Genomic DNA, 11,526 nt, shown 5'->3' on the forward strand with positions numbered 1-11,526 from the left:
TGGTTAAGCTTGAAACGACATCATTTTTTGCCCGAACAATGTACATTAGATTAGTTTAAATCGTCTAACTCATATTGCAATTAAGTGTTTTGAAAAAGATTGATAACCAACCATGTATTTCAAATAGTTAAAAATGATATAATAATAAAATAATATAGTATGAGATAAATTGTGATAAAAATATACATGAAAATTAAAAATTAAAAAAAAAAAAGATAAAAATAAATAAAACTGAATATAACAATAATATAAATAAGCTCCTTCTATCAACTAACATTGCTTCAAAATCCCGTTTTTTTTTCAATTTTTTTAAGAATAATGACATGATGATGGGAAATAGTTCACATATATGCAATTGCAACACAATGATCCAGGTGATTTGGTAAATGTTAAACTCATTACGCACTTGCAATCACTATTAACAAGTATGGTAACAAAAACAACTCAAAACAAACTTGGCAAATATGAGATACGTTGAAAAAATTAGTTACAATAAGTTGAAACAAGATCATATGCAAAACTCATGTCATAAAAAACCGAAGAACGATTTCGAAGCCGATACCATTAATCCTTTCAAGAGCATTGAGCAAAGGGTGGGAAGAACTATAAGGTCAAACGACAGCCAGAAAGGGACATGCTTTGAAAGCATTCCATAATGTTGTTTTAGGAGACCAGACATCACATAGATTCTGCAGAAGAAAGCTTTGAAAAAGAGAGTGAAGTTGAGACAAAAAGTCAAATCCTCACCTCTTATTTCCTGCAAATGCAGTCTTCTTCATATCAGCGCATGCTTCTTTTTTTCTTGTTCTTCCCATGTTCCAAAAGCCAAAATGTCTTCAATGTCCAACACTTTTTGGGATTAAATAAACAACCTTTCATCATCATCAACCTTTGACTATGGCTTCTCTGTAATAATCATCTCTACATTTTGAATTCAGACCATCTAGCTAGGCTGTCTTTGTCACCTACAATAATACAAGATGATGAATCCTTATATTCGATTTCGAAAGAACTGACATGATACATTGTACTTTGTTTCTTTGACTCGTGTGTGAACATAACCTCTATCATGTTCATGTTGGTTTGTGTGGATATATATATATATAAACAACTTTCATCGAGGAAAAATAAAAGAATACAAGTACATACAAAAAAAAAAAAAAGCCCACAAAAGAAGGGAGCTCCCCCTACAAAAAGACTCCAACTACGTGAAATAACGTTTAATAGAATAGTTACAAAAGGTCTATGAAATCAAAGTCCACAAAGAAATATGCGAACAAGAGACCAAATCTCACTAGGGTCCCTTTCCACCTCCCTAAACACCTTGCTATTCCGCTCATCCCACAAAACCCATAAGATAGTACACATCCCAGAAAATCGTAAAAAAGTAAGCTCTAAAAATAACAAATAGATGATTTGTTTGAGCAAAAGTTCAAAGATGTATGGACTAATTGAATTTGGATATATTTTTTAAGTTTGAGAAGTAGTAGCTCTTTCATTCGTTACCAATCCCTAGGATTACCTCTTTTTACTCCGAGTCAAGGGAGGCAATGGGAAGATGCTGGAGATGTTATGCTAAGGGCCGAATCTAAGGCTTCCTCGGACTCAAACACTGTTCGAGCCAGTTGGGTTTTCCTAGCCTATAGCAATGGTAAATGAAAGGGCTTCCTTTAGATTACGATTCATTTCGGACGAAAGTGAAATATTGTTGGGAACAAAGCTCAAACAAAGTTGTGGAAAGCTGATAAATAAATCTGAAACTAAAGAAGTGGGCTTCTCCATAAGACTTGAAAATCCGAAGAAGGGAAAAATATTTACTCATTGTGTCAAGAAATCAGTTTTTCTTTAATGACACCAAATCTTTTTCTCATTCATCACGATAGTTTAAATATTATAGGCTGTGATAAGCCAACTACACAGCAGCGGCTAGCAGGGAATAAAATTAGGGGAAAGAAAAACTAAATGAACCTTTTCCTTGCAAATGCACACCCAATTCCTTGAATCTTGCAGTCTATCTATAGGAAGAATTACCCAGTCCATATTCTATCAAGCCGATCAACGCTTTTTCTTGCTCTTTCCAACTGGTGATCGACGCTTTTCCGTGACTTTTCATGGCAATCAACACTTCTGCGAGACCTTTCCCCATGGTTAAAGGAGAGTCTGAGCTTTTCTAACTTATCAGTAGCACTTGAGTGATTCTTCAGCTTCTCTGGTTGATCAGTGCTCCGCCTTGGTTTTTCTCTCCAGTCCGTGCTCTTCCTTGGAATCTCAAAAAAATCTGTGCTCTTCCGTGGCTGCTCATATTGGTCTGTACTCTTTCTGGCACTGTATCTTTGAGAAGGAGGTTTCTCGACTGCTGCTACGAACTTCTTTAGATGCCTGATATATTCAGGATAGAGCTCCAGATTACAGTGGTTTCCACCTTTTAGCCACAGTGGTTCGTATTTCTCTTTACAGAGTTCCCAAAGTTGCTTGCCATGGGAGCAATCAACAACGTCATCTGAGGTTCCCTGCAAAATGATGTAAAGATCTATTAATCTTGAATAGTTCCAGGATACTTGCACAGAACTTGGGAAAAAATAGGTATGCAAACATAAATGTAGATTAGTTTTCCAACATTAGTATTACACAAAATTTTAAGAGAAATCTGGACCCTTTCCGATGTTCAAAATCAAATCTAAGGATCACCATTTTCCTAATCTGGTAATATCCGTCATCTTCGACAATGCCCAGATCATGGCGACATAAGAGGTATCAAACTAGATTAGGCAAAAATTAATGGTTTGGTAATACTGTTTGTGGCCTGGATAAACAGAAAAAGACTCGTCAATGGACTTGGTTTGTTGCATTCGTCTCTATTTGAACTTTGGATCCTATTCTACTCTTGCTCGAGTTAATTTCGTTGATGTTTTCATGGTATATGATTTTGAAAACTGAACCAACTAAATCGAGAGATGATGCTTCCTCTTCTTCTACTCAAAGCAACAGGACAGAAATATTTAATCTTCTTTTCATAACATTACACAAATTAACAGCCAAAAAGAGCAAGTGCCTCCTATTACCAATTTCCTAATGACACTAAGGAAGATAGAAACAACCAAAATATATTAAAATATTAAACCACTGATGCAACATAATCATATCCATAACCCATACGTTAAATAACAATGTACAAAGCCATGAAGAGGAAGTAGGTTGAAGACCATACTTACATGAATGATGAGAATAGGGCAATTGACCTGAGAAATTTTATCGATGTTCTGCACATAGCCAAAGAAAAACAAAGTCCATTTACTACACATGGCATGAATATGAAAACCAATAAATCAAAAAATAATTTTACCTTATAAATATCAAACCAGTAAGAGCGTTTTACAGGATACATGACTCTTAGTCCAGAAAGTATTGGACTATGTAAAACAACAGCTCTTAGCCGAGGAAGTCGAGCTGCAAGATCCAAAGTCGGGCCACTCCCAACAGATTGACCATATAGGATGATATCCTCCTGCTTGGTACCATAGCTTTCTTCGAGATACTTATATGCAGCCTCAATATCTGCATATGTATTTTGCTCAGATGGCTGCAACACAATATTAGGTCTCAGATGAGACTTGAAAGATTCTATCATTGTATAAATATAGACTACGGTGTTGTTTCTGTCATCAGAAGGAAATTTCAACACACCTTTCCAGATGATTGACCGTAACCTGAATAATCGTACCTGCAAGGAGTAAGAGGTAGCAGTATTAGGAACAGTTGCTTCTTATTGTTTCAGGATAATTTTAGATTCGCAGTCCCAGAGACTTGAAGATCAAATTTCCATCTTTACAAAATGAGCTTCACAAGCTTTAAAATTCAGAAAATCATGAGATGGGGCATGGATTCACATCACTTCCTACCTGCAGACGGTGCTTGAAATAACCTATAAATTAACAAATTCCTTGAGACAAAGGGTACCATTTCTCTGTCCTGATTATGATTTTATTGATTAAGATTCACTATTTATCATCGTATCAAGAATTCTAAATTAGCCCAAAATATAGCTCTGGAACTTTGATTAAAAGAACGATAAGTTGATAAGCTGATACGAACATAGGGAAAATGATGCCCACAAAATTGGAAGATCTACCAAAAATATAATTCACAAAAAGTTGAAACAGAACTTAAGCTCCATGTTGATGCTAGAGAAGTGAAGCAAAATCTACAAGGAAACCAAGCAACAACAAAATTCTATGAGAAGTACACCCTCCAATCCAACTAAGTCTGCTTAAATTAAACAAAATGCAAGCAATCAAAATCATCATCTTCAAAAATTGAATGCTAAAATCAATGGAGAAGATCAAAAGGCCTAAACAGAGAGAACCAGATATCAAAACAGAGAGAACAGAAAGAAAGAAGTACCCAATCAAATGCTTAAGAAATTAGGAGAAACAAAAAAAAAAAAAGTACCCCATTAGATTAACACGCAGGTGAATGCTAAGCTCGATGAAGAGCTCATACATTTGACCCAGATCGGCAGCGTTGCCATGAGAATACAGCAGAGTCGAAGTCGCCATAGGATGCCGGACATAGATTGCAACGATATCGGTGCTCCGGCGAGTGGCGAGTTTCAGAACCTCAACATTTTCGCGATGAGGAAAAGGGCTGAGAAGCAAAAGGCCAGTAAGATCATCGGTGATGAGCTTATACGAAGGTGGGTTCGGCGGGAAGAAGGCAAACTTGGCCGCCATGGAAGAAGTAACGCCACCCATATCGCCGCCGGCTCAGAACCCAAAAAAAAATTCCGATTTTACACTGAAGAAAGGACTGATTAAATCGAATTTGGAGCACTATTCTTAAGTGGGAGGGATTGAAATTCAAATTGAAACCGACATTCCTTTGGTTCACAATCACAACCCTTTGTTTTTCTTTTTCCAGAAGATTGTTTCTTTATAGGGACAGTGGAAAAAGGGTACAGAAGATGTTCATCCAGTGACTACATTCCTCAAAGGATCAAGGCTTCTCTCCCATGTATAAGAGAGAGAGAGAGAGGAGAGAGAGGAGAGAGAGGAGAGAGAGGGAGAATGGTGGACCAGAGTCCAGAGAAGGGTGTGGAGGTTGAATTATTTGAAGGCTCAGAATTCAGTACTGGAGTGAAAGTTAATGGCGGACGCAGAGCTCTGCTGATGCTTGGTTTGGTCAAGAAATGGCCATTGCCATTTGGCTTCAACTTGATCACGCCCTCTCATGTTCTTCATCTGATCATTACTCAACAAAATCAAATCAATCATTCTACTCTATCTATCCATCCATCCACATATATATATATATATATATCCAACCTTTTACTTCGAGGCAGATAATATAAATACTGTATCAATTGAGCTATACTCTTATAATTAATTTTAAATATTCGTTAGTTAAGTATCATATTATTAATTACCATATCAATTGTGATGTCCGCTTCATAATTATTGTAATAAAATTAAGGTTTGAATTATAAATTTAATTATCGACTTGAATATATATACTACACTAATGTAGAGATTCGAAAGAGTGAAGGTATATGACTTTCTTTAAGGGAAAAGGTTAATTTGTCCCTTTATATTTGATTTTGTCTCTAGGACGTGTTGGATCTCAGAAATAATTTTTAGACAATAACATGATCAGTTAAGGCAGAGTTCAACTAATTAAAGTGTTACATTTTTTGGTGGAGTAAATGAATTTGAACTTCTACCCTAAGGATAGGGGTACAAGCCAATTACCAATAGTTATATTCATGTTGGATGTTAGCATATTCAAATTGGCAGTCAACTACATAAATAAAATAAGTCACATAGTCAACATAACCATAAATAAAGTTTATGAAGTTTGATGAAATCATAAGAACCAATATCATAATTTGATGCAAGCATAGCTCCATAGATAAACCTTATTAAATGATGATGGTTCAATCTTCTACCTTCTGCAATTGTTGAACTAAGTCATAACTTAATCTACAATTTTTAATTTAATTTAAGTTGACTCAATAAATAAAGTAATCCTATTAAATCTTGATTTTTTAGGTTTAATTATAAGTTTCCTTTATACCCTAACTTTATAAGTTTTAATTTTAACCCATGAAGTTTAGAGTTTATTTCAAATCAACCATTGTAAACTTAAATTATAGACAAAAATATTTCTATATGTTCATGTGAACAAATCTAAATACACATTTGTGAACCATACATCAATTTGATATTAACCCTAACCCTACTCTCACCTACTTTTTCGTATGCATTTAGATATATTCGCTTAAATAACACATAAGTGAACACATCCATGAATTTAATGAGCCTTCGTTCTAAAAAAATTCAAGATTTAGAACGAAACTTTTAAATGTTCGAGATAAAATCAAAACCAACAACATATTTTAAGAATTTTTTTATATATAATTTAACTTTTTTTTTTTTTCAATTCAAATTCAAATGTGTCTGCTCTTTTATTTTTATTCTTCCAAACAAAAAATGAAAGGATCAATTTACCATTTCAGTGATTATAATCGTCAATTGTTTCCTATAATGGTTTAGTTAAATCCTATATACAATAGTAACAACAAAAATATTTTAAAATATTTGAATTAATGTATAGAAGCCAAATTAAAATGAAGCCATAAACATTAAAAGCTCCAAGTAGTAATTTAACCAACTCTTCAAAACATATCATGTTACAATGGTTTTAACTGAATCAAAATTATTTAGTAATGAAAAGAATTCATAAAAACTTGTAAGCTTTCAAACATCAAGCGGTCTCCCTGTACATTTAGCTGGTGCTTAAAGAGCAAAATTGTCTGAACATGTTATACTTTACTACACCATGAGGCCATACAATGCTGTTGAATGAAGTGATATTTTCTCTTTTCACTCCTTTTTTTTTTTTTTTTTTTTGATGTATTCCCTATAATTTATTTAGGTACAATTACTCTTTTCTTGACGACGACGAATCGTTTCGACATTTCGTATCATGTCTTTCCATTTCAAGCTTAATATCTCAGGTTGATTGTTTTTTTCATAGCAAATTCAAACGGTAAATAATTGTTCAACTAAGCAAATAAACGAACAAATCAATTCGTCGGTGAAGGAGGAAAGAAACCTCTTCCTGACCTCTCAAGTCCCATCAGCTCCAACCTGACCAATTGCAGCCAATGGTAAAAATCATTCTCAATTACAGTGAAGAAAACAATTCACAATAGGCACATGGGAAGGGAATGATTATTTCCTCTATCGAAATCATAGAGATCAAAAAGTTCACCAGCTAAATTTATCAAACTTAATTCACAGAATAAAAAGGCTTAGGAGAGATCTTGATATGAGATATGCATGTACTAGATGAAAATTTAGTCAAAACTAATCACAAACATTGATTTCCTGAAATTTAAAAATATTTTTGTTCTAGACCCCACAAAAAGTTTTTTCATGAAAAAGAAAAGATTAATCCATGTCATAATGTCAGCCACAATACATGGGCCCAAAATTATGGAGAAAAGCTTCAAATCAAGATCATAAAGCAAACGTCAACCTCTTATGTTTGAAATTGACTAAATAACAACTATATATAAAGGAAAAAATAACTAGGAAGTAGAAATGAAGCTATGGGCAGAATAAAGGGAGTGGGGGTCCCATGTTTTATGTAAAGAATGGAAGGAAAAAAGTTGTGGGTCTCTGTGATCCTACCTCTTTTTTTTTTTTTTTTTTTTGTAGTGATGGGATGATGAATCATGTCCCCCATCTGTGGCAGAGAATCTGGATTTGCTTCACAGATTTCTTTGCTTAGTTCTAAAGGTTCAGGGTTCACAAAATACATCAAGCACATCGATGAACAGGTTTAGCAGCTATACCAGTTTAGTTCCAATCAAACCATTTTTAGCCTAATAACATGTATAAGAGTCTTTCTTATCAAAAGAATGAGCAAATTTTTCGAATTTATGGGGGCCATTCAGAAGGTAAATTAATATTTCTACCATACTCAAATTGAACCGAGAAGAAAACAAAGTCGCCAAGTGGTAAAGTACGAAAATATGGAGGCTGCTTATATGGTCTACTTCATACCTTAGTGATTGGAACAAGCTCTCTTCAATTACATCAAACAAGAATGACAATACATTCTGGAAAAGAAATCTTTCATATGTCACAGCAGGAGATGGAAAAACAAAGCATATCAGGTCGTTGTCATCTCCTCTCAATCATTACATCAATACACTCCCAACAGCAATTAATTGGTTCCAAATATTGGAAATAGCGAATCCTAGAGCATTCTCGAGCTTCTCCCTCAATTTCAAAATTAACGAACATCTTCCTATATTAGTTTACAAGTACAAGGGAAGTGCATCTTCCTATATTACTATGGCCTTAGCACACCTATGAAGGAATGATGACGACTTTTTAAGCTACTACCTCAATTTCAAAGTTCATATCAGATCATTGAGGTATGTGTCTGCTACCTCAACTAACAAGTCTTAGCCAACATGGAAGTGCATCTTCCTACATTAACACATCCCTTTTCCAGCCTATGAATCAATGTTTGTTCTACAAGCTCATCTATTGTGCTTATCTATCAACTTTTAGAGTCTTAGTGATATTTATCCAACCAGTAGGATTTCAACCACTGCAAAATTTCAATATCTAGATTATAGACCGTTAATTATGAGGAACATGATTCTATACAAGTTACATTTACGATAACTCGCTTCGATATGAATGCGAATCAGAGTGCAAGAAACAGAAGGTTGCTAGAGGAATAAACCAAAGTCATCTTTACCAATCGAAGAACAAATAGAACAAACTGTTACAACTTGCATAAAGACTAACTCATCATAGAGCAAACTAATTGGAATATTGGCCTGAATTCTTTGCATTCTGATGCCCATGTGATCAATTTCAAGATCCATAGAAAAAGGAACTACAGTTAAAATAAGAAAGTCCAAATGCAATTTTTTTTTTCTCTTTTTTTCTTTTGAAGGAATGGGGGGGTTGGCGCTGAAGTAGAAGTAGGACGAGAGACAAAAGATAACTGTTCACAAAGGAGAAGTCCAACAACAGAAGATATATCAGTTCTAGTGAAAATTTTATATGGTCTAAAGTTTCAGCAGCGTTGTCCTTGTCATAAGAAAAATTCTCAAGGACATCAATATTCCATCACCCCTCTCCATACCGCCAATCAAACAGCATAAAACCACTTCAAAAGAACTCAGTTTCTTTGAATTTTCTGAGAGCATACTTATTAACATACACAAGAAGAAGCCATTTGGAGGCTCATAGATTAATGGATGATAAAATAAAGTACAGAAACAAATATATCGCCAGTACCACCATTTGATTGCCAGCACAAATGCAACTTGATTATTCATAACCATAAGGTCTAATCGTATTACCAGAAAATTTAGGCATTACAGAGATCCAGTGGGAATAAACTGGATAACAACCCTTCATCTTACATTAGTATCAATCTTAAAACAAAAGCAAAATAAAAACAAAATCTGCAAGAAACCCTACTCAGAATGAATGCATCGATATTTTACTAATATGAATCATTTTTACTTCAAGTTAACAGAACACTTCCAAACTTATTTCGGAAAATGAAAAGCGAATCTGTTCTGTGAAAAGCTTGCCTTGAGCTTGAAACGATTATATCTAAGAATTTTCCTCTAGAGAACAATAACGAAGGAAATGCATTTAGCCCATTATACAAGACTATAAAAAAAGACTAGTCTTACCAAACAAAGTAACTATGTCTGTCTTCGGAGCCGCTTCCTTAGCTTCTTGTACTTATGCTTGTTCATCTTCCGTTTCCTCTTCTTCTTCACGCTATCAGCCCACAACCTCCGAGAATCGTCCTGCTCGACATCGGGCTCGAAAGGAAGCAACCCAGTTGAGGAAATTTGCGGCAAGCAAAGCCCAAATGGAAAACTAGGGTAAAACTGGGAAAAGTGAGACGGATTCGAAGAAGAAACAGAGATTAAATTAGAATCGCAATGCCCGTCTGGTTTCTTATAAAAATCATGCGGCTGGTGAAGAATGTAGGGTGTTGAGAGATTTTGAGAAGTCTGGGTACCCAGAGCAGCAATTAATCTAGTGGGTGGGGATTTTCTGATGAGCTTTTGAAGCATCGACGCCATCGAATCAGAGGGAAGCTTCAGAAACTGGATGAAGCTGTATCTCTTAGAATGCTTTGGAGATGAAAAAGAGATGCGAACTCAGCAGAAAAGCGGAGAACAAACAGCGCCACAAAACCCTAAGCAAATCAGAACGGACTACGGAGTAGGGCGAAATTGGTTTTTTTTTTTTTTTTCTTTTCTTTTCTTTTCCTTTTTCTTTGGGAGAAAATAGATTATGACTTTAAAATTAAGGTTTAATGTTATGTGGGATCGAAAGGGGAGGTTTCAAGTTTTATGTTCCATTAAAATATCGCTGTTATAAAAAATGTTTTTGTACTTTTTGGAGGAAAAAAAAAAACCAAACTTATAAAAGTTCAAAAATATTTTTTAAGAAGGGTTTTAAAATAATTTTACGTTAGTTTTGAATACAATTTGTTAGGGAAATTTAGGCTAAGTAATTCTTATAAACTCCATTTCTTGTTTGGCTCAAAAAGTGTGTGAGATCCATTATTTTCATTATTAAAAAAAAAAAAAAGGAAATTTAGTTCTATAGCACTAGTTACACTTTCATTTGAAAAAATAGCAAAATGTGAAATTATTTTGAATTATAACAAAATGCATAGGAGACACATGTATCCATATTTAGGGTTGGCAACGGGGTCAGGGCAGGGCGGGGCAGGCTGCGTCCTCCGTCCCCGACCCCGTGGGGGAAATTCACCCCATCCCCGCCCCGGTCGTTTTCCCCACAGAGATTCCCCTAACAGTTCCCCGCGAGGAATCCCTACCATATTCAATTTAGGGCCTTTTTTTAGTTTTTTAAGTTTGGGCTTGGAGTTAGAAATTTGATATTTAATATTGGGCTCTAATCCAACATTATACATTATAAACATATATATAAATAAATTATTTTATATTAATAAATAGATATTTATAAAAATATAAATAAATCAAATCAAGGTCGGAGATTAATTGGGGTCGAGGTCAGGGTAGGGGATGAGGCAAGGATACCATTGGACAGGGCCCCGAAAATTTTTCCCGATTTGACTCCCATCCCCGGTCAAACCGAGGACTCCCCACCCCGATCGGGGCGGGTCCTCGTGGGAAATTTTGCCAACCCTATCCATATTTGCTTATCCGAAAATACTCTTAACAGCTCTTTTAATTATATTGTAATTAATCTAATAACTTCGTTCATCAAATACACAATTCTAGCTATTTCGTTTTGCTTTCAGAAATTCAGCATAAATAGATTTCTCTTTTCATGTAGATATTTTGGCATTATTTTTTGTTTTTAGTTTGAAAATCCTCCAAATTCATATATAAAAAATCTTCTATCTTTAAATTTTGATTTGAATGTTGAAATCTCATATTATATTACTTTTCATACATCTCTTCTCTATTAATGCTAACCAAAT

At 34.7% G+C, this 11,526-nt stretch overlaps 2 protein-coding genes across 3 annotated transcripts; both read right to left on the minus strand.

Annotated features, from left to right (window-relative positions):
• Window positions 1-378: 378 nt before the first annotated feature.
• On the minus strand, window positions 379-5,282 carry LOC120067497 (uncharacterized). Of its 2 annotated transcripts, XR_005478991.2 has the most exons (6): window positions 4,450-5,281; window positions 3,685-3,721; window positions 3,344-3,580; window positions 3,213-3,260; window positions 1,969-2,510; window positions 379-965 (listed from the first exon to the last, which is right to left on the minus strand). XR_005478991.2 is itself a non-coding variant. In XM_039019048.2 (5 exons), the coding sequence occupies exons 1-5, from the start codon at window positions 4,749-4,751 to the stop codon at window positions 2,028-2,030; spliced, it is 1,107 nt and encodes a 368-aa protein (XP_038874976.2). In that variant the 5' UTR covers window positions 4,752-5,282; the 3' UTR covers window positions 1,795-2,027. The 2 variants fall into 2 exon arrangements, 1 of the variants encoding a protein (XP_038874976.2); XM_039019048.2 differs by lacking the exon at window positions 379-965 and having other exon boundaries at window positions 1,795-2,510; window positions 4,450-5,282.
• A 1,660-nt stretch (window positions 5,283-6,942) lies between these two features.
• LOC150038519 (uncharacterized) lies at window positions 6,943-10,274 on the minus strand. The gene is made up of 2 exons (XM_090307719.1): window positions 9,731-10,274; window positions 6,943-7,145 (listed from the first exon to the last, which is right to left on the minus strand). Exon 1 carries the CDS (start codon window positions 10,130-10,132, stop codon window positions 9,743-9,745), a length of 390 nt encoding a protein of 129 aa, XP_090163845.1. The 5' UTR covers window positions 10,133-10,274; the 3' UTR covers window positions 6,943-7,145; window positions 9,731-9,742.
• Between the last annotated feature and the right edge of the window lie 1,252 nt (window positions 10,275-11,526).

The sequence above is a fragment of the Benincasa hispida genome, chromosome 1 (assembly GCF_027475165.1).
Source record: "Benincasa hispida cultivar pf3 chromosome 1, pf3_genome.v1.1, whole genome shotgun sequence".
Classification (NCBI taxonomy): domain Eukaryota; kingdom Viridiplantae; phylum Streptophyta; class Magnoliopsida; order Cucurbitales; family Cucurbitaceae; genus Benincasa; species Benincasa hispida.

Bases quoted from the DNA above. Each gene is read 5' to 3' on its own strand.
- LOC150038519 (XM_090307719.1), bottom strand. From the start codon at position 10,132: ATGGCGTCGATGCTTCAAAAGCTCATCAGAAAATCCCCACCCACTAGA.
- LOC120067497 (XM_039019048.2), bottom strand. From the start codon at position 4,751: ATGGGTGGCGTTACTTCTTCCATGGCGGCCAAGTTTGCCTTCTTCCCG. The intron at 3,581-3,684 runs GTGTGTTGAAAT...ATTGTGTTGCAG, and splicing joins ACGGTCAATCATCTGGAAAG to CCATCTGAGCAAAATACATA. The intron at 3,261-3,343 runs GTAAAATTATTT...GGCTATGTGCAG, and splicing joins ACTGGTTTGATATTTATAAG to AACATCGATAAAATTTCTCA.